Below are 23,001 nucleotides of genomic sequence, written 5' to 3' on the forward strand. Positions count from 1 at the left end.
TTATAGTAGGCCATTTTGAGCAGTCAGTAATCCTTAATCTCAGATTTAGAGCACTTCTATTTGGTACTGGGTTAGAGCACTGTCTAGCCTGGAACCATTTATATGAATTTGTACTTGTCCCTATGTACTTTCTCTATGTCTGTTGTCTGATTCTGCTTAGAATGCTGTTTCCACATTCTCAAATGCAAAACAAATACGTTTCTCACTATCACATTATCTGTAGAAATTGCTTGCATACTCTTCAAACCCCAGAATAGAATTCATGAGGGAGGATACTGTAAGAAAATATGCAACATATGGAACAAAATATGATCTTTAGACCTAGTAGGTATATTTGTATAGCTCATTGTTTAGAAGGATCATTAAATAGGGGATAAAATAATATTAGTCGCAACGTAAGTTCTGGAACTGTCTCTATAATGAATAGTACAGTTATGTGCCCTTTAGAGCTTTGGGTAGTTATTAAAAGCACATAAGTTAAGCAAACTGCTGAGTCATTAAAAGTGAAAAGAGTGCTATCAATTTGGTATTGCCAAGTGTAAGCACTTAGTGGGGCTCACAAAAGGTATACGATTTGTTTAACATTTACATATATCAAATATAGATGCCCCCCCCCCCCCCACACACTTTTTAGGCTTTTTAGAGTGTGCATAGGAGATATTTTAAAACTTTTCATGCAACCAAGAGGAATACAAGTTTATTTGAGGGGAAATAAAATTGGAGATTCTATATACTCCAGGAGCTGGGTCTTCAGGTAGAACCCATCAAATGTTGTAAGATGTGCAGTAAAATTGGCAAAACTCAAACTTTCAACACAGGAAATTTATATATTTATGATTAAATTCTGCACTTGGATGCAAACGTGTGGCTTTCATTAATTTCCACTGAAGCTACAGCCCATATGTTAAGTCCAAGCACAGAAATTACCTAATAGGCCAAAATGTAGCCAAAAGCCATTTAGAAAGTGATGGAGTGTGTTTGTTTTCCTTAGTAATTTAAGAATGTGTTGAGGGCCAAGTGTTGAGCTCCTTACTCATTATTTACACAGTAAATCTACTAAACCCATTTGAAATAAATGGTAATTTTCCTGAGCCAGGACTGAGTAAAAATTCAAGAGCCAGATGTCCCATTTAAATTTGGGATTATGAAGTGAGACTTGATGTAGTGGCATAGTACCTGGCATTTACAGGTCTGAAGGCAGAACAGAACACCATGCCTTCCATTTTTTTGAATGGGGAACATTCTGTTGCCTCAATGGAATAATCTGGGGCAAATTTTGCAGGTGACATCTGTAGTATGCTGAGGTTGTAGATCCCTGGTAGGGCCTCCTTAGAGCCTGTGTTCAGCCCTACTTTTATAGAAGAAAACTACTTTTGATGTTTGTGCAGGCCACTGCAGTTGTAGAAGAGGGCGAGGCAATATTTTCCCAGGTGAGCGTGCAACTCCTGTGAATACTTAAAGGCACTAGGTCTGCATCAAAAGGAGAATTAAGTCCTGGCTTGTCTGTTCATTGTTTCCATAGATCTCGTATCTTCCCATTCCTCACAAAACCCTGGCCCTTTAAATCTTCTGCAAGCCTAGCACTTTGTATTTTTGAAAAATCTCAGAGTTTTCATTTTATAAAGTTGCAATGTATATGCAATACCCCAGCTGAGACTGGGTGAATCCATTGCAATAAATTTAGTAAAAAATTAAAAATAATAATAAAGAATTACTACTTTTTTATTAGGGGGGATTCGAAAGAGATGGAGCTAGACTGCTCTCAGTGGTGGCAGATGGCAGAATAAGGAGCAACGGTCTCAAGTTGCAGCAAGGGAAGTTTAGGTTAGATACTGGGAAGAATTTTCTCACTAGGAGGGTAGTAAAACACTGGAACAGGTTACCCAGAGAGGTGATGGAAGTACCATCCTCGGAGGTTTTCACAACACGGCTAGACAAAGCTTTGTTTGGGATGATCTAGTTGGGGATGGTCCTGCTTTGAGCAGGGGGTTGGACTAAATGACCTCCTGAGGTCCCTCCCAACCCTAACTTACTATGATTCAATGATTCTATCATAAAGCAGTATGGGATTTGACCTATAGGGTGCAGTGGTTTCTTTTGTTTTATGACTGGGGAACAAGGTATGTTTTATACATGTTCTCCTGTGGAATGGACTTAACACATTACTGAGAAGATGTCTTATTAATCTAAATTTACCACTTAGAGTCTATATAACTCACTGAAATAACAATAATAACACTTTAATAGACGCACCAACATTTGTTTTTATGTTTTGTCCTATCAAACAGAAAGAAACAGAGCAAATGCTGTCTGCCTGTAGAAAGTTAAAATAGTCACAAGGGGACTGACAATATTTCTTTAGTCGTTTGACCTATAAACAGCTTCCATCTTTCTAGATTAGTGTGTGTTGTATTTCTGTAGTTTCTTTCATGTGGGAGTGTGAAAAATGACTCAATAACCAAAGCGAACAAGCGTCAGTGTCATGTGGTATGCTGGAAATAGGAAGTAATTGATTCATGTCCATCTAAAGTGCCACATTTGCCTCAGCTCTCCACTACAGGTGACAGCAAAGAGGAATTAAAATTGACAGTTAAAATTAGTGTGAAAGGGTACAATTGTATTTCCACAGCATGGTTCCCCCCCCCCTTTTTTTTTTTCAGAAGCTGAAGTCTTTTTTTTCAGAAAGACCCACCATGGTAACACTACAAGGTCATGACTTTGTAGCTTTTGATTATGCCACAGTGGTTTGGTTGACAGCCATTATCTATAGCTCACTGGGTATCAGCACAGAAGTTTAATGCTGCACTTTGCAGCATTCACTTTTGTTCTCTGCCTGCAGGTCCCCTAGAGAGTGTTTGTTTTCTGTTTTTTGTTTTCAGCAGTTACAGGCAGGGATACCACAGCTCCTCAAGGAGCCATACTGGAGCGGGGGCCAGGGAGGATTATGTAGGAGCAGCTCCTCTGTGAAGCCAAAGTTTCCCTTGGGTAACCATGCTTGACACCCAACCCCCTTCATATGAGGAATTTATGGGAAGCTTCCTTATTTCCCCTCCCATTTTTTTTTTACCACAACAAAGTCTGAAAGGGACGATGTTTATTTGTACAATTAGACTCCATTATGTTTTAGAATAAATCATCATCCCATGGGTGCCCTGTGAACTGCCAATTTGTGATATCTCCAGTCAAACAACATAACAGCAAGAAAAGTTGGGTCAAGGATGTAAGTCTGGACATGATTTGATCCTGAACACAAGTACATCAGGAATAATTCCATTGAAGTCAAGAGGGAAACACCTGCTTAAAGCTGGAGATCAGAATAGTGTCTTTTGATTTTAATTCAGCCCATGGTTTGCATTTGTCACACTCTGTATTGCAGCTGCCTCTCTGATTATATCTTTGCATTCTCCCCCTAGGATTTTACCTTCAAACTTATAAAATGTGCAGTCTACAATCTGCTTTGAGTTTTTCTCTTCTGAGTCCATCCTACATTGATATCTGTCCTCACCATTCCAGAAAAACTTATCTTGTTAAGGTCTCTAATGAATTCTTCCTGGTCAGATATGGATGCCTCTGCTTCATCCTCTTTCTTTTTAATTTCACTGCTCCATTTAATATTGATGACTTCTTCCTCTTGGTTGAGCTCTTTTTGTTTCTTACCTTATTGTGGAAGGAGAACCAAAAAAGAACAGAATCACATGTACTATGATTGTCTGTACTTGTAGAGTGTCTTTTGGTGGATTAACTTCTCACCTGCTGTCACTTGCCATGGTCCCAAATGGCTCTGCCTTTGGATGTATTCTTTTCACTGTCTGCTCCCTACCACCGTCTAACTTCTTCCACTTGCATAATTTTAACAACCACTCTTGTACATGAGTAGTCACAGAATTACCTTTCTATTTTTGACCTGTCTTCTTCCTCTCCTGTCTTACAACTCAATTTCCTGAATGCCCCACCTCCATTAAAACAAACTCCTGATTTTACCTTATGTGATAAGGGGAGATTTATGGAAATAGATGCCATATTTGGCTAACTTTGAAAGACAACATAGAGGAAATGGGCCCTCAGGAGCATAATGAAGAAAAGGTGATAACAGCTTTGTGGATTGTGTCAAGAGGTCCATCCAGTGCATGGGGATGTGGAGGGAGAAGGTAGTTTCTGGAGAAGTTTTGGTTGCTGGAAAAATGAACAAACAAAGCCTGACATCCTTTACAGAGTAGAAGGATGGTGAGGCTTCATGATGGGACAAGTTAGAGGAGCAGAGAGACTGTAGAACTCTGAACAATTGCACATATTAGGACAGACTCCTATGCTGTTATGAAAATATGGGGTTCATTGATAACTGTACAGTGTAACTGTTTTTTCATTATAGAAATTCAAATATAGCAAAACTGTCCATAGCATCAATGTGAGATTGGAATGTGTTTGTTCAGCATTTTATCTTAAAGACAATATCAAGAAACTTGGCCTTCATGCAGTGGAGGAGGGGAGTCTAGTGCAGGGAGGCGAAGAGAGGGAAGGAGGTGATGTTGATGATAAGAGGGCTAAGGAGGCTTTGTTGGGATGCAGGTGGGGGGCATAAGGACACTGGAAATGACATTGAGAATCTTTCTTTGGCAAAGGAGAGAGGGAACAACGATAGACAAAGAGTCAAAGGGAGGAAAATATAGTGTGTTGTCTTAAATATGGCTTGAATAGGCCATGTGCTTCTCCCTTCACATTCTATCTCACTTAACAGTGAGAAGACTGTTTTTTTTCCAGTTTATGGTTTAGTTGGTCAGGCATGACTTTTAACTAAATGATGTTTGTTTTACAGTTGACATCAACAAACAGGAGATGCTTCAGAGGAAGAAGAATGCTGTTTTGGTAGATGGTGTTTTTCTGAATGGTCCAATAGCAGATGCAAGAGCAGGAGAGAAATTTGTTGAAGATGCCTGTAAGATTATAATGGAGGAAGTGATACAGAAAGCTGCTGATGTAACAGAGAAGGTATGAGAATCAGTATGAGAGTCTGTTGTTTATTGCTAATTAAATCTATTACCTTAGCTTTCCAAGATAGCTAAATTTTATTATGCTTAAATGCCATCGAACTTCCTTTTAGTGTGTTCTCTGGCTCTGAAATAAACTGTAATCTTCCAAATTAAATACAAAGGATATCATAAGACCTTTTAGTAGCATAAATCAAAATATGTGTCTACAAGAAACTTGTCTGCTTTACTTTGGAGAATCTAATTTGCTTTTTTGTCCTGGGGCCATGTTCACTCTTGAGTGCCCACCTGGATGATATAGGCAGACAAGGTTCCTTGGGTGAATTTGATATCTTTTATTAGACCAACCCAAATAGTTGGAGAATAGCTATTAAGCAAGCTTTCGGGTTCAAAAACCCTTCGTCAGGCTAAGGAAGTTTCAGCAGTTGGTGTGGGCTCTTCCTGCCTATGTCCTTAGACCAACACGGCTACAACCTACACCCCTGCACCTGGATGATATATGTTCAGAGATATATCAATTTACATTTGGTGCATCTCTGAGCCTAGAAGCATATCTGTTTGACTGTAGGATTTTTGTCTTGAAGGTTGGGGAGCATGGTACCACTGGAGTAGGGCAATGTTACTGACTGATCTGAGATCCTGAGGATCCTGAGTATTGAAATGACTTGGGAAAGGTGCTGGATTGGCAAACCTTCTCTGCTTTTGGGCATGTGCTCTTATAGCTCCAAGCCTCTGGAGATACTGAAAATACTGGGATTGCACAAAAGTGACAGTAAACTGAATTTGCCCTGAAGAGTTGTTATATTTACTGAAAATACATAGACCAAGCAATATAGTTTGGTCTTCAGATTCCAGGTTGAGTTTGCAGCTCCAGCCATTCCAAAAACATGTTCTTTTTCTTTATTTCGTTTTTTCTTTCTTTTTTTTTTTTTTTAACAGAGCATGTTTGGTCAGGTAGTCCTGATATGTAATAAAAATAGGATTAGATGAGGCCATTTTTACAATCACTTTTCAAGATAATATTCCACTTTAAAGTGCAGTTTTCTTACTTTGGAAATCATTACTGAAACCATTGCTGAGTTAGCAGCATAACACTTATCTTCCCTTCAGCTAACATGTATTTTTGCTGGTATTTCCCCCCCACCATAATTAGGTTTGTGAATGGCAGCCTCCTGAAAAACTGAAAAAACTTCTTGATCTGGAAATGAGGGATACTGGAGAACCTCACCAGCAACTCTTGCAGCTTTGCCAGGATGTTATACGATACAGCGTCAAAACCAGTAGGAAATTTGATTTCTAATTATGTTAACTTGCTCCCCAAAACTATGAAGTCAGGCTATTTTCTCCTAAGATTTGTTACTCTGCCGGAAACAAAATGACATTTTGCCAACATCGGCATTTTCTGCCTGCCTGTGACTATACAAAAGCATTGGTTCTGCTACAGCTGTTCAAATAAATGCTGGCATAAGTAATTATTTTCTCCTTCATATCTAGTCCTTATTGTAAAATGAGGTTATTATGCATAGCCAAGACACCTGGATCTTCAGTGTGATCACATGGACTCCTGAGGGTGACCAAAATCTGTGAGATGTTTTAAAAAAATAGTAATCCTGCAAGGGATTACCATTGATGCTATTGGGAGAGTCTGCTATTCTAAAGTCTCCTGAAAGACACTTTTGGCCTCTAGACAGGTATGGAATAGGATATAAAAAATTACCAAATCAAGCAGGGTAAGACTCTTTAACCCCAAGATCCCTGTTTAGGACTTCATGTTGTCTGACTGATTAGTAGTGATGTCAGATTCAGTGCCATCTACAGCAAATAAGGCAAAATTATTTCAGATGATTGATAAGAAATTGACTATGCTTACTGTGAACATGTTGCAAATGGGCCATTTGCAAAAACAAAGTCAATCTTATTGCATGCTTTAAATCAAAGTTTAAATATAATCAGGTGACTGAGTATATACCAGCTGCTTAATGCATGGATACAAACCTAACCTGGAGTATGATCCTGTTAGGTGCTGATAATCTCTTTATCAGTGGCTAATCTGCTGACAGGACAAATATCCTACTCTCTTCAAAGGAAGATGAGAATGCACATCATCTTGGGGAAGGAATCCAGTACCTTGCAGAATTAGTCCTAAACAGTTAACCTTAATGAAGATAACATTGCATTGTTAAATTTCAGCAGAAACAAATGAATAACATCAGTTTTGGAAGTAGTATGGTGTGTACTACAAGTCCAGATAAAATTTCAGAAGCATAGCCACCTGCTTACGCTGTATTTCAAAAAGCGTGAAGGGCATTTCACATAGCTACATTGCTTGCATAGGTCATGTTCCCTGCTAAAGACACTGTTGCTACAGAATAAAATAAAAAAGGACACAGAAAGTAGCAGTGTGATCTGGAGGGTCTTGTGCAATATTAATATGCAGATACCATTGTAGAGTCAGTGGAAGATGTTCTCTCTATCCTCATTTTTGTTGTTCGTGTTTACATTTTCAGTTACGCACAACCACGTTAGAAAGGAGTGTTAAATTTAAAAATATGATGCACGAATAAAATCTTGCAAAGGCTTCAGATTTAAGACCTCCTACTCTATTATAATTCTACCTTGTTTTGTAAATATCTACTTACAGTGCACTGAGTTAAAGTCAAGGTGATAGACCTGAGTCTGTATTAAATTGCTTTTATCATCAGAAAAGTCAGATCATTTAAATTTAATATTTCAGCACTTCAAAGTCATATCACCTTAAACTAAAGCAGTAAGTTACAAAATCATTTTTCTTTTTTTCTAATATTTCTCAGAAAATGCAGGAAAAGGAAGGAGATATTATCCTTTAAAAAAATTAACAGGGAAAAGAAAATCTTTTGTTTCACATTTCTCCCTCCTGTTTGGAAAGAGGGCATATAAAAGAGGAAAGCAAACTAGAAAAAATAATGTAATCAGTCCACTGAGGCCAAATCTTGTTTGCTTCATTTGCATGACTAGTTCCAACTTGCATTAGTTTCATGAGTATGAGGAGTGGCAAAGGCTAAAGAAACAATATGGGTTGGTCATATCTTAAATAAATAAATTTAAGCACAGGGGACAATTAAGAATGAGATTTAGGAAGCAAAAGGCTGACTATTCAATTCCCAGCTCACAAGATCAGGCCCTCCCATGAAGGAGGTAAGCATGAGGCCTATGCAGTATCAGCATGTTAAGCTGTTTTGGGACTTGATCTCAGTTGTCAGTTTTGCCCCTTGTGAAAACATTAGTCAAATTGGGAAGAAGCAGGAGAGCAATACAAATACTATGAGGATAATGGAATATAACTTTGTTTGTTCCTGTAGCATATTTTAACCTATGCACCTACATTCTTGTGGTTAGTAGAGAGAGGCTGTCATATATGTAATTTCACATGTGCTGAAATACTTTAATTTTTTTTTTGCATTTTCAGATCACCCAAGATTTTTCAACCAGTTGTATGCTGGCATTGATTATTACTCTTTAGTTGCTCGTTTTATTACTGAAGCACTAAATCCAAGTGTGTAAGTGAATCTGTCATGTAACTGTTAACTGTAGAATGGTGTTTTAAAATTCCAGAATGTCTTTACTTTGAATTCCTTCTTCAGTAAGAGGATCTGAAAGAGCTCCCCTTTGCAGGAACAGAGAGGGCGGGGGGGGGGTGCATCTTGCAAGAACTTGGGGAGATAACATAGTGTCTTGGCACTATAAGGCATCAGATATGTGGGTAGACTTGTGGGGCACATTCAGATGAGCATGGTCGTGCAGTATGTGGTGCCACAAACACGTTTACAGCACCACATACCACACAGTCTGGTGTTCTCTGCTCTGCAAGGGCATGCTGCCCAAGCATGATGACCTCCTGCTGTTTTTTCTAATCCTAATTTTCTTTGATTCTATGAATAACATAAATAAATAAATAAAGAGAAGGAAGATTTGCATTAAAAATAAACTGATACAGATGTACCTCTGTTCTCTGAAACAACTTATGTAGACCTGCACTTAAATGGGTACTTATCTGGGCAGGCAGCAATTTGCCAATAGTTATAAATGCAAAACCAGAAGCATAATTTGCACGTAAGGGGTAACATTCCACAGTAGCGTAGTGCTTTAACTACTGTTCACTTAACGTGAACCACATGACTAACATTCTTGTGTGCACTGTTTGAAAATATAAAGCTCAATATGACATTGCTGTTAGGAACAGAGGACTTTAATTCAGTATCCTGCTGGCAGTGGCCAGCATTGGATGCTTCACAAGAAGGTGCAAGAATCCCCACAGAAGGTAAATATTGGGCAGTATTAGGAACTAGGAAGCATATAACAGGTAGATATTGACTTAAACTTTAAAGCATGAAGTGTTAGCTACTTTAGCTATTTTTAGAATTTATAAATCTGGAGACTCTTGTTGTTCATATAAACGTCCAATCCTTCTTTGAATCTTGAGAAATTCTTGGTCTTAACAATATCCTGTGGCAATAAGTTCTGCAATGTGTTGCTAATCATTATATGCTTGTATCTATGCAGATATACGTATGAGGTATCACCTGTGTTTTTGTTAGTAGAAGAAGCAGTCCTGAAGAAAATGATTGAATTTATAGGCTGGAATGAAGGTGATGGCATATTTAATCCAGGTAAGAAAACTTTTCATCTTCAGGCTTCCAAACTAATTTACAGGAGCTGCAGGAAACTAGTGATTAAATATTTAGTGAGTAATTCACTCATGCCTAACATCTTTGAAAGTCATATGATTTGGGCATTTAATAAAGCTATTTCATCTAGGTTTATCTTGTATGTTTCTAGACCATATTAATAATTCTGTAGTCACATAAAATAAGACAGCTCTCTCAAGTATTAAGAAAACTATATACTGAATTAAAGAATTGATTCTAATACCTGTGGACTCGGAGCTTATTGTATTCTTACTAATGCCAACTCTCACACTTTTCTTGACTTGAGTCAGGCATAGAGTAAGGCTGTATGGAAGCATGAGAATGAGCTAATTAACTGAAACTGGAATTGGAGTAGGCCTGGACCCTTAAAAGGGTCGCGTCTGTCTTTTAAAAACTGCCCAAAGGCATGTGGATGTTTTACCAGGTGGTTTATGTAACAATGCACCAATACATGACTTGGTTGTTTTGCACTAGGAGTATTGGAGGCTGAATGGGACCTCCTGGACAGTGACTCCAGTCTCCTGCATATGCAGGCAACCATTTGTCGGTCAGATCATGTAAATCACCCAGAGCCCTTGCCCCACTGTAGGAAGAAATAGTGTGAAGTGTTTGTGAGAGGTCTGTATGTGTCACAGCATTCTTGAATGCTTCAACTTTGCTGCTCTGAAGGGTGCACACTTTGGGATTGGTTGTCCTGTTAGAAGTGTGGGGTGGGAGCACAGAGACCATGATTAGGATATGTCCTTGTGGCCCTGATCCATCCACCCAAGATGGCTGGGCACAAAATAGCCCTGTATTGTACATCTTCATGTCTGTGTTCTATGTCTCTGTATGATTACCTGTCATCTTTTGAGAGCTATTCAGGGTTACTTTTTTCTTCTGGCCAGAAGCCTTGTAACAGCTGTGGATGGAAAGTAATCCCTGGTCTGACAGGGTGTGCCTATTATTTAACATGGTGGGATGTTAGTATTGATCTTAGTGGGAGTGGCTTGAGCAAACCCCTTTTGCTGTGATAATACTCTGAAATGGTAGGAGCTGGCAGATCATGACATTGTTTTTAGTTATATTTTTATAGACTTTATTTTAATACTTCAAAGCAGCATTCTGTTGCATTACATTTCTGCTAGAGATGCATGGAGAGAATGGAACATAACAAATATTAGACCCTGAAAATCCGTCTCATACTAAACTGTTGGCATCAAAGGAGTAAGCTATTAGATTTTTCCTACCAATTTACTGAAAGAGAAAAGTTAATGTTTAAAAAATAGATAGTGGGAGAGGATCAGAATTATTTAATCTATCCCCCTATTAAGTGGTATCAGAGCACATTAGGTATAATTAAAATCACTGCAGTTTATTCTGCAGATTCAGTTTGAGGCAAATCCATTGAAGACCTCTTTGAAGACGTTGTTGCTGTTGTTATTTAGATATATACCTTGCCCCACTCAGACAATCTCAGTGCCCAGGTCTTGAATAGATGTTTCCCTTGCCAAACATGGTTTTGACTATCTGCAATTCATATTCTGTATATTATTTTGCCTACCATGGTATACAGTTTTGAGTAACCGCAGATTTCTGTGGTTACTCATAGGCGGAGGAAGAAAATTTTTTTGGGGGTGCTGAGCTGGCTGGGCCGGCTCATGGGGCAATCAGAGCCCAGTGGCTTCTCCAGAGGTGGTGCGGTCCTGGTGAGTGTCAAGGAGTGTTTGGGGGGGGGGGGGGTGGGGGCGGACACTTGAGCCCCCGATCATTGCACAGGGCACGGGTGGGCCGCAGCTGGGCTCAGCTTCTGCTCCCTGTGTCCATACCTTGCTACTGCCTCACTGCTAGAGCTGCCCTACCCGTGGTGGCAGGGAATAGTAGGCTCGCTCACTGTTGTGTCCTGTTGCCCTGCTTCCCTCCCCCGCAACTCAGCGTGGCAGGTAGCAGAGAAGCTGCATGGGGATCTCCTCACCCACCGCTGCTTGCCCTGCGCTGCTCCAGCGACGTGCCTCCTGTGCCTGCTGCTTGCTTGAGGGGTGCAGCCCCGCGCCACTGCCCTCACTGCAGCCCTATGTGCAGGAGGCCTGCTGTTCCCTGCTGCCCTGCTTCCCTCCCCTGTGACCCGGTGTGGTAGGGAGCAGAGAAGCCGAGCGGGGATCTCCTTGCCCACCGCTGCTCACCCTGAGCTGCCCTTCCTGTGCATGGGGCTGCACAGAGGGCAGTGGCCCTCCCCTTCCCCCAGACGAGCCACTCACGGCCCTGTTCTGTTCCCTACTGGGGCCCTGCAGCCCTAAGCTGCAAGCACTGCCCAGCTGGGCAGCAGATCCACCCCTGCCTAGCTCCCTTCTGACAGGGGCCTCAATCCCCCTCTCCCCAAGTTTACTGGTTCATCCACAGGTGCGGGTGGACGGCTCCTGCTGCCGCCAGTCTCGGATGGTCCCACGACCCAGCCCGGCCATGGCCCCATTCAAGTTCCTAACCCCATTTTCCTATAAGCCTCTGGTTTTATGAACTGCAGTTTTGCCAACCACAGGAACCTCCCGGAACCTAACCCCCATGGTTGGTGAGGGAAACCTGTAAATGAATTGTGTCTTCAAAGTCTAGCTTTACATAAAGTTGACTTAGATCCATGTTGCATGTTACACTTAGCATGTGTTAAACATACTTAAAATGCGAGTTGTTAAAAAGCAAAGGTCTCCCCTTGCACCAGCCATATGGTAGGATGGGATCTGATGCAGTATCCCAGCAATTGTGCTTCTGCCATGCCACACATGAATGGCAGGAAGCACAATTTTGGGCTTCAGTATCAGATCCCATTGCGCGTTAACATCGGTCGGGGCCTCAGCCAGTTTTGCATTTTAGAGATTGTAGTAAACATTTACTGTGTGACTTGTCAGAATAGTTCTAACTTTCAGTACCTCACAAATTCAACATGTACTAAGTATGCTGTGTGTCAAGGCCCTGAGACCAACGTAATCTTTATTTAAATATGTATTACCCATGTCCTCAAATTTTATGTCCTCTCTACTCTTCCCCCTCCACCTCAGTTCTTTCTTCTTTTTTTACTGTGCTTCCTAAATGGTTTTGGTTTTGGCTGCCAGGTCACTTCTGTTACTCCATGTTGTATCAACAAGGTTGAGAGCAGCAGAGACTGCCAGGTTTTAACACCCTCACTGTAAAATAAGGAGAGCTGATGGTAGGCATTCTTTATGAGGACTGCATGGTTTTGGTGCTACTCATTCCCTTCACTGCTTCATCCAGGAGAGCCCAGATCTTTCATATCCCAGGCATGTCCAAAACCCATTTTTCTTTTTTCATCCCTAGACTATTGAGGATGAATTAGGCTAAAATGTATGTATTTATTGGCTAATTTATGTTTTTGATTCCTGGTGTAGGCACCCAGGACACAGGCTGGATATCAGGAATATAATAAATGAGGTATTTTATGTGCTTACTTTCCAGGTGGATCTGTTTCTAATATGTATGCTATGAACTTGGCTAGATATAAATATTGTCCTGAAATAAAGGAAAAAGGACTTTCAGGACTGCCCAGATTGGTCCTGTTTACGTCAGAAGAGGTAAGAAAGAGAAAAACTGCCTTATCTTTGTTGTAGAAAACTTTCTTTTTCGGCAGATGCTGGGGAAATTGTATTATTTGACTTATATGCTTAATGATGCACCTAGCAGAAATAAATCTGTCACCCACATACATTGTGAAATAGGGTGACCATCTGAGAATGGGAAGCAGTGAATTTCCTCTGTGCATGGAAACTATCAGGGGAGATCTGATGAAGGTAGCTCTTATCCTTCTTGTCCATGAGAGCCTCTGATGTAGGAAGAAAAAAGGTTTGTTTCTACCTATAAGACATGTGGATGGATTTAGGCTCCTAGACTCGAGTCCCATGCAAAAGGTGGCGGGTTTGTTCTCCACCTTGTTACTTTTTTGTGATTCGGTTTTAAGGGCCAGATGATAGTACAAAAGCAGGTGCATTAGTGGATATTCAGGGACATGAACAGGGTGGAATAGAATTATGTTTAGGTGCTCATCAGAATCCATTTAGATACCCAATAGGTGGAAAAGAATGTGCCCCTTAGTTTCCAACAGGTATAAGACCCATGTGGGACTTTGCATCAGTTGTCTACAGCTGGAACATATACTGAGGTTGTCAAATAGATACCTGCTGTGGCTACTCTCCATTGTGTCACTTTCAGCACAAGGAATCTCAACAAAAATCCTTAACAGCACTCTCTAAATACCTCTTCTTTTAAGTTATCTAACAACACTTGTCCGATTTAAGGTTTAAAACAAAACCTATTCAAAACCCAGGTGGGAAATGGGGTTGGAAGGATGTCCATTGGTGCTAATCCTCCTTCAGAGCTTCATCCTTTCATTGGAACTCTCATTTACCGCTCTGCCTATAATACTGTTTCACATTCACAACACTTTAAATAAACAATACATTTTTGTTGGAAACCAGACCAGCAGAGGAGGTGTTGTTACTTGGTGTCTAGAGACGCTAGTGGAGATCAGGGCTCCATTGTGCTAAAAACCATACAAATACCCAGTTATAATACAATCCCTAGTCTTAAGCATTTATGTTCTCAAAATGCTTATGGTCTAAACCAGGGTCCTCAACCCCTGACCCATGGGCCAGATCAGTCGCCTGATACTGGATCATCCAGCCTGCAGGGCTCCCCATTGCTTTGTTGGGAGTCCCATGGGCTGTGGCTCTGCATACTGGATTTTGCCCACGACAGCAGAAAAATGCTGTAATAGAGCCAGAAATGGAAGTCAGTTGTCCTTGGTAGTGTTGGGTGACTTTTTTTCCCTACAAAAAAAAATCTAAATGCAGATATTGGTCAACCAATCATGTACAAATTCACTTCGAGTTTGCCAACTTTGTTTCATTTGTTAGGGTGGGAGGAACTGGAAAAGAACTAAATAATTTTACATTTAGTGTTTTTTAAATGAAATCGTTCAATTTTTTTACATGTTATTTCATTTTATATAGAAATTTACCTAAATGTAATTGTAAGAATGGTAACCTGAAAATTAAACAAGAAAGATTTAACATTTTATTTGACCTGAAATGAATTTGTTTTGACTTTGTTTCAGCAGGGAAATGGGAAAAATACACTTTGGACGAACCTGAAACAAATATTTTTTAAGAGTTTATTTTGCTCAGCAGATGAACAAAAGCAACCCTTTATTTACACAGTTCTTGTCCTGAATTCCTGTGTAGTCCCTTATCCACAAGACCTGTTTCCTTTAGTCTTTACTACCCTTCATTAGTTCACATTCATTAATACACTTAATAAACTAAAGAATTACTGTCTAGGTAAAACTCCTGTAATGTGGATACATAACTGGCTGGATGATCATATTAAAAAAGTAGTCACTGATAGCTCAATATCTGATTGGGAAAAGGTTTTGAGGGAGTTCACCATCAGTCTGTCCTGGGTCCAGTATTGTTTCATATTTTTAGTAGTGATTTGGAAGGTGGTATTGAGTGCACAATTCGCAAATTTGAAGATGGCACCACTGTGGGTGGAGCTGCTGACACCCTGGTGGGCAAGTTGAAGATTTAGAATGAACTTGAAAAATGGAAGAAATGATCCAAAATTAATTGGATGAAATTCAGTAAGAACAAGTGCAGAGTGCTGTATTTGGGGCAAAATAATTGCATGCACAGCTTCAGATTGGGCAATGACTGGTTAGGTTGGAATGTCACCTGCATGGTTATAAAGAGGATGGTGATAGACCACACTCTGTGGCTGCAGGGGACTGGACAGGAAAAGTTTAGGTTGAATATTAGGAAGAACTGTCTCACTCTGAGGGTGTTGAAGCACTGGAACAAGCTATCTTAGAAAGGTTATGGAATCTCCATCCTTGGAAATTTTTAAGAATAGTGTAGACAAACACATGCCTAAAATGATTTAGATGAAGATGAACATGGCTTGAACAGGGAGGTGAACTGGGTTATTCCAATGTCTCTTCCAGCCTTACTTGTTCATGATTCTATGGAATTTGTTATGTTTATTTTTAAATAGTTCTCCTTAAATATGATCAGTTATTGAGACTATATTAAAAACTGTTCATAATCAAGAAGCTGATGCACTCTATTGTCAAGTTTCCACTATCTGTTTGTTCCGAATTGTATTTTATGACTTTGTTTTGGGATAATACTTGGAGGTAGTGGTCTATTATGCAAGGCAACATGCAATAAAACAATAAGGAAATGGTCCTGAAGCTTTAGCAATCTACATCTAATAAAAACAATAAAGGAATGAAGCAATGAAGTGTGTTTTACATAGGAAGGCAGTGAGATCATAGAGAATTATAGAGAAGCAGGGCTGGAAGGGACCTTCAGAAGTCATCTGGTTCAACCCCCTGTCTGATGCAGGGCCAACATACTGGTCAGCATGATAAGCAATGGTTGGAGCATGTTATTTGCCAGTCATCCCTCCCTCATTTTAGGACTTGGTCTCAATACCGTGTCTAACATTGCAACTCTGGCAATATGATATGGTCTGTGTGTGTTCAGTAGGGGGGTTCTCAAGCTGGTTCTCATCTCAGAAGCATATTGATCTTATTCTTCAGAAATTGTTCTTCTGTAGTAAGGTAAAATATGTTTTATATAACATGAGCTCTAACTCAAGACAAACAAATTCATAGATATTTAAAATTATGAAAATTTATGGAGAATATTTTCTGCTTCCTATTAGTGAATTCTTTTGCTGGACAGTTCCTCAATGATGCTTGAGATAGCTGTATTCCTGTTATCTGACTGATGCTTCTGAATCTGTAGCACCAAGCTGAGCACAACACAACTTGTATCAATAAACACACATTTATCACTTTTTTCCTTCTCATTTTATTTCAGTCTCATCTGGGCTTTGTTCTGGAATGAGAATTATCATTGCAGTGGCTGGGAAGATAAGAATTCAGGGAAGCTGAGAATAGAGGGGGAAAGGAAATGCATTGGGTAATTGCAGTGAATTCCCCAATGCTAGTTGTTTGTAGAGTAATGAAATGGAAATGAAACTTCTCACAAATGTGACTTGATCATGCATGTAAATAAGCGTAGGAACACAATAAAAACACCATGCCTCTGATCCCTATGGAGCTTACATTAGGTACAATGAAAAGTAAAGTAGTCTGATAATAACATAATTGCTTGACGTACTCAGGTTTCCAGAAAACTTTTCAAAACAAAGAAAATATGAACTTATATTCTGTCTTAATGAGTGCAGGATAAGGTAACATTGTGCTCTGAAATAATTAAAAAAAAAAAATTCTGAGTTCCCCTTACCCTAGTCAAAATAATCTCCCTCTTTCATCTTAATGCACTGCTATTTCAGTTAGGTCTTATGCTGAGTGTGTGTTTTATTTTTTCAGCCTGAATGGTTACAGATATAATGAGATATAATATACCCTCAGAAGAAAATTGCAAAACTCTAGCAACAGAACCTTCAACTGTTATCATTTTTAAAGTATTATTTATGTAAAACAACCTGGATACAAATTGAAATTTTGCTCAGAATATTTATTTATCATTACTTCACATGGCAACTCTGGGCACTGTGATAAATGGATTAAAACTCTGTCTCAGCTGTAACTTCTCCAGGTACCTTTTGCATCTTTTGCTTAAAGTGGTGCTGTGTAATGAAGTATATTAGCGCTTATTGCAAATAGCAAGACAGATCCTGTTGGCTTTCTACAACAATATATTTGGGAAACTACTTTTTTTCCTTTTATTCCAGTACCAGAATCACATCTAAAACAATGCCTCAGCACAACTCTTTTCCACTCTCTTGTTCAGTTGCCTCCACACTGAAAGCTTATATCTGCAGTTACTGAAGTCTGAGGCAAAGCTTCCATTGCTGCCAGTGGAAGCAAATGTACTTGTAAAGTCCAGAACTGATATGTCTACAAGTTGCATTCTTTTGACATTCAGTCAGTTCCCCTTTCTGGGTCTCATTTCATAAGGTCAAGCCTTTCTTGGCTTTTTCCCTCTACTCCCATACAATATTTCACAGTAAGATTTATAATTTGGTTATCTCCTTTTTGTCTACTGACCTAAAGAATTTCTTTCTGTCTGAAGTGATTTGATTATTCAAATGGCTCCCTGTCACACTTTTTATTTGAACCTAATGGCTAAAAGTCAGCAACAGAGGCTAGCCTTTTTACTTTAAATTGTTCACAAGTCAATTAAAACTCTGTTACCAGAGTTCAGATCTCTAGTGAAAAACACACTGCAGCTCTACAAACTTATTACAAGTTATTGATGTAACATTAGATTAATTATACACCTATGTATACTATTATTCTCTTAATAGTCTAAATGAATGAGTCATAAAGGCTTTGTGAATGTGTCATGTTAGAAAATTAAACATTTTTAAGATTGGCTGATATTAGCTGATAGTATTTTAGTAGGCATTTATTTAAAAAGGGGGGAAAAAAACCGTCTTGTCAAAAAGAAAAAAAGGCCTTTTGAGATGATCCATCTCATCAAAATAACCATGACAGGTTTGAATACCCTTAATATATTCATACCCACATATTAAAATGCTGCTCATTTTTCATAATTATGTTCCTCTCTAACTGCATTTATATGAACTTACTGGAAGAAAACAGAATTAATTAACCACCTGGCTTTACCTCCTATATGAAAAGTAATGATTCTAGACATCTTCAGGGTTGTTGGAATGAATGTTATTTTAACCCCTAAATAGTAACATAAAGAATTGTTTCTATTCTCTGAAAAAAGAAATGTGAAGCCAACCTTTTGACGGCTTTATCCTGCAATATGCTGAACTCTCCTAAGAGATGCTAGGTGTCCTATGTACCTTCTAACTTCCCCAAGAGGTTCCATTCAGCATTTTGTTCTCAGCACCTTGCAGGATATGACCCTTATTAGCTGGAAGTTAATTCAGATAAAGATATGCATTGAATTTAAAGTCCAGTAAGTAACTTCTAGAGGTTAATTTAAGTGAAACTGGAACAACACGTTCTTACTTTAGAATAAGAATGTCCACAGAGTGCACTTGGGTCTAAGTCCTAAAGACAGTGTTAGAAATATGGTGAAATGTGATGTTAGCATTTGCATTAGACTATGCAAAGCATAGTGTAGCAATTTGGAGCTTGATTTTTATCACACTGGGCAAATTTACCCCATTGTGGTCATGGAAATACCCTTTTTAAGGAGACATCACACAAGTAAAGTGGGGTAAAATGACCTTTGCATACATTTTATATTATATAAAGGAGTCTAATGTAAGTAAGAATCAGGATGAGTTTGTGTTCTTGTGTAAAGATATTAAGATTAGATCTGATTAGGAGTTTTACAGGTGAACAAGTGTTTTTTGTCTAGGGAAAAAATAATTCGGACTTGTCAAAACTGATTGTATTTTGCAAAAAAATATTGGCGTCTTTAGGTATCTGATAAATATTGGGGAGAGGTGGTGGGGCTTACTGGAATCTTGACAGCTTCCAGGGCTTTCAGGTCTGCACCACCCCAGCTAAAACAGTTTAGTCTTTGACATACGTGGAGCTGTGAGGCCAACAGATGCCTTAACATTATCTGGAATGGCATACTTCTTCCCATCGTTGGAATTCTGTCTAACTTGGAGGGACACTAGATCATATGCTCTCCTTCAAGGTACATGAGAAGACAAAAGGCAAAATTCATACCTAAACGTACATATTCGGAAATCTTACAAACTGCAAGTGGAGAGTCAGCAACACTGAGAGCTACTGTACTTGCCTTTTTCTATTTGGTAACTGAATATACATGTCTGATGTGGAAAAGATTAACTCATACAATCATAGAAAATTAAGGTTGGAAGGGAACTCAGGAGGTCGTCAAATTCAACCCCCTGCTCGAAGCAGGACCATTCCCAAGTATCATTCCAGCCAAGGCTTTGTCTAGCTGGGTCTTAAAACCCTCTAAGAATGGAGATTGCACCACCTCTCTGGGTAACCTGTTCCAGTGCTTCACTACCCTCCTAGTGATAAAGTTCTTCCTAATATCTAACTTAAACTTCCCTTACTGAATCTTGAGACCACTGCTCCTTGTTTAGTCATCTGCCACCACTGAGAACAGTTTAACTTCATCTTCTTTGGAACCCCACTTCAGGTAGCTGAATGTTTTTATTAAATCCCCACTCAATCTTCTCCAGACTAAATAAGCCTAATTCCCACAGCTTTACCTTAGAAGTCATGGTTCCCAGCGCACTAACCATTCTGGTTGCCCTCTCTCCAGTTCGTCCACACTCTTTCTGTAGCGGGGGCCTAAAACTGGGCACAGTACTCCAGATGTGGCCTCATCAGTTCTGAATAAGAGGGGACTATTCACTTCCCTCTATCTGCTGGCAAATCTCCTACTAATGCTGCCCAGTATGCTATTCGCTTTCTTGCCAATGAAGGCACACTTTTGCCTCATATTTAGCTTATTGTCCACTATAACCCCCAGGTCCTTTTCTGCAGAGCTGCTGCTTAGCCAGTTAGTCCCCAGGCTGTACTGGTAAATGGGATTGTTCCATCCTAAGTGCAAAACTTTGCATTTGTCCTTAATGAACTGTCACGGCGGGGTCCTCACGGAGGGCCGTGATCTCCTTAAGGTCCCTCGCTCCGTATACAGGCTGGCCCAAGGCACCCTCTAATTCTCGCCCGCTAAGTCTTTGATGGTAAATATAATGATGGGAGGCTGCCTTGTGTTTTCCCTGGGCACGGCTACTCGGGACCTCTGTCCCTGCGGTTCTTCCGGACCCCCTGGGGGTCTCCCGATATGGTGGGTGTTCCCCAGACACCCTAGCCTTGTGGGCTATGCGTGGCTCCTACCAACCCCTAATACCACGCCCCAAGCCTCGCAGATGTAATGGACGTTGTCCGGTATGTACGCCTGCTTCTCGGGCCTCCTCTTTACTGTAGCCCACTCTGGGCTCCCTCTCTCGTGCCCAGCCTCTTGCTGGGACTCTCATCTGGCCCACTCTGGGCCTCCCCTGCCGGTATGGTTCTGCTCAGGGACTCTCTAGCGGGCCTCCGGTCCTATGGGCCAACCGCACGGGTACCCTCTCTGACCCTGGCTCACCGCGCTGCTACTCCCTGTCTTCTCGGGGCAACTGCAGCACCCTGCCTCAGTCTGAGGGGTGTTACCGCACTAGCCTGCGGCCGGGCTCGCTATGCCCATCTCGGGCTTCTCAGTAATTGCCCCTCTCTCTAGGGCTCCTCAGTATGGCGCTCCCCCTCTTTGGGGCTCGCCGTGCCCACTTTGGGCTACTCAATAATACCGCCCCTTTCCTGGGGCCGGGGTCTATGTTCCCCCACACGCAATCCGGGGTCTAGGTCCCCGTCCGCAACCTACGGGTTGCGCCCGCGACCCACTGGCCGCGCTCTTCGCCACCAGTCGCTCATGCACTGGTGTGCGAGCTGTGCCTTCCCTGGCGCTATGATAATAATGCGCCCTCTTGGCGCTAGGGCACCCCACACTCTCTGGGGTCCCTATAATTGAGGCCTCCTCCAACCCCTACAGCCTCACCCAAGCCTCCGGGTGTAATAACACAAACACAACGCAAAACCACAAGCCCCTAGGCTGTAACATAACCACAAGCCGCATGACCATAACTCAGTATCATAGCTCGAGCCTCCAGAGCTATCACGAGCTGTACTTGCAACTCGGGCTCCTTCCCATATCTCGGCTGAGGGAGCTCCTGCCTCTCTGGCTGCTGGCAGAGAACTGCCAGCCTGGCTTCGGCCCTGGGCTTTATAAGGGCCAGGCCCTGCCCCCTACAGGCAGCTGGCTCCCCTTAGTTGCTCCGGCAACCCACAGCTGTGCTCAGTTAGCTCTGCCAGGGCTCTCTCCCTGGCAGTTTCTCCTCTCTAGGAGCAGGCACTAAGGTGCCCTGCGACACGCCTCCCCCCTTAAGATCCTGACTCACCGAGGCAGATCTTCCCTTTTCCTCCGGTGTTGCCGGATTCGGGGTCTCTTCTTGGCCTGTCTTCTGGCACCTGCTGTTTGTTCATACACATGGCGGAGGTTTTAAGGCGCCTCCTCCTCGCCTTTTACCCAGGGGCGCATCAAAATGGGATTTCTTGGGAGCTACCCTGCCAAAGGTAGCCCCGCCCACATTAGCCAACCCTGGTAGGGTGCACTTCAGGCTCACCTTCTTTTGTTTCCCTTCTACAGCCCCCTCATTTTACCAAGCCGGCTTCTTCTATCTTCCTCAGAGAGTTCCTTCCTATTGCTTGGGATGGACTTTCCTCTCCATCCTCCCACGTCCCAAACTTTCTTTTCTTTGGGGCCTTCGTAATGAGTCCCCTCTTCCTAAGGCTTCTTCCCAGTCCATAAGCCTTCCCCAGAGCTCCCACTGTTTTCTCAAAGCCTTCTGGGCATACTCTTCTCCCCAAAACTCTACCTTCCCTCGGTTGGTAGGTCTTCCGTTAGGCCCTTTATATATCTTCACATAGGCCACCCCTCCAATCCTCATATCTATGAGTTTCCTTGAAGTCCACCACTGGACTTGCCCTGGGAGATGGCTAACGTACATGCATGGCCTCTTCTTTCTCTCTTGATCTCCTTTCGACCGCATTACCTTTAGTGAAGATGGCCCTTCTATCTCCTTAACTGGGTCTGCCCTCTGCACCCGGTCCGGTCCCTGCCGTCGTGCTGGGCTAGATATTCCTTCTTTAAGGTGGAGCTTGAGTCGTCCATCTCCTCCCCCCTTAAGTTCCTTGGGGTTCTGGCCCCTTCTTTTCAACTTGGGCCCTTGCACCTTCCCTTTACTCTGGGCTTCTGCCACTCTCTGCCCTCTGGGAGCCCTATCGGCTCTATCACCCATCAGAGCCTTCGCCATTTCTGGACTCTGGTCCTTTTGCCTTAGCTGTCTTCCTTCCTGAGTATGTCTAGGGTAGCTTAGGTCACCGTTTTTGCGGTCCCCACTGTCCGGCTCACCGCCTTGAACAGCTATTGTATCCCCCTTATCTACCTTCATTCGTTGCCCCTCTTTTGGTACTATCAGTACCCCAGCATTGTGCTCACTGGCCAGTTTCTCTACCTTTTCCTTCAGGCCATTTAATTCTTTTGTATATTGGCTTGCCCAGTGACTCCATTCCTGTTTGAGGTATTTGATCACAATGGGGATACTTCCTTCCCCCATTCTTGCCACTTCTGTCTCAGAGGATCCCTCCATCATCGTACCCTTTTCTACTTTCTCTATTCTCATCTCCTCCTTGGAGCTTCCTCTCCCAGTATTCTTATGGAGCTCCTGGTCTTCTTGGACCTTCACATGTATGGTCTGTGCCCTATTTACCCATTTCGCAGTCTCTAACAAGATTTTTCTCAGGGCTT

General features: G+C 41.5%; 1 protein-coding gene across 4 annotated transcripts in view; it reads left to right on the plus strand.

Moving 5' to 3' along the window:
• Positions 1-23,001, plus strand: part of GADL1 (glutamate decarboxylase like 1) — a 189,874-nt gene that overhangs the window by 72,136 nt on the left and 94,737 nt on the right. For 3 of the 4 annotated variants that reach the window (XM_059728824.1, XM_059728825.1, XM_006262574.4), the window contains exons 2-6: positions 4,814-4,986; positions 6,139-6,265; positions 8,431-8,521; positions 9,525-9,631; positions 13,115-13,230. In XM_059728824.1, the coding sequence (XP_059584807.1) occupies positions 4,814-4,986; positions 6,139-6,265; positions 8,431-8,521; positions 9,525-9,631; positions 13,115-13,230 (614 nt within the window). Of the gene's footprint in view, positions 1-4,813; positions 4,987-6,138; positions 6,266-8,430; positions 8,522-8,919; positions 9,283-9,524; positions 9,632-13,114; positions 13,231-23,001 lie in introns of those variants that run through there. The other variant, XM_019498071.2, reaches the window with a different exon arrangement.

The sequence above is a fragment of the Alligator mississippiensis genome, chromosome 5 (genome assembly GCF_030867095.1).
Source record: "Alligator mississippiensis isolate rAllMis1 chromosome 5, rAllMis1, whole genome shotgun sequence".
In the NCBI taxonomy this organism is placed as follows: domain Eukaryota; kingdom Metazoa; phylum Chordata; order Crocodylia; family Alligatoridae; genus Alligator; species Alligator mississippiensis.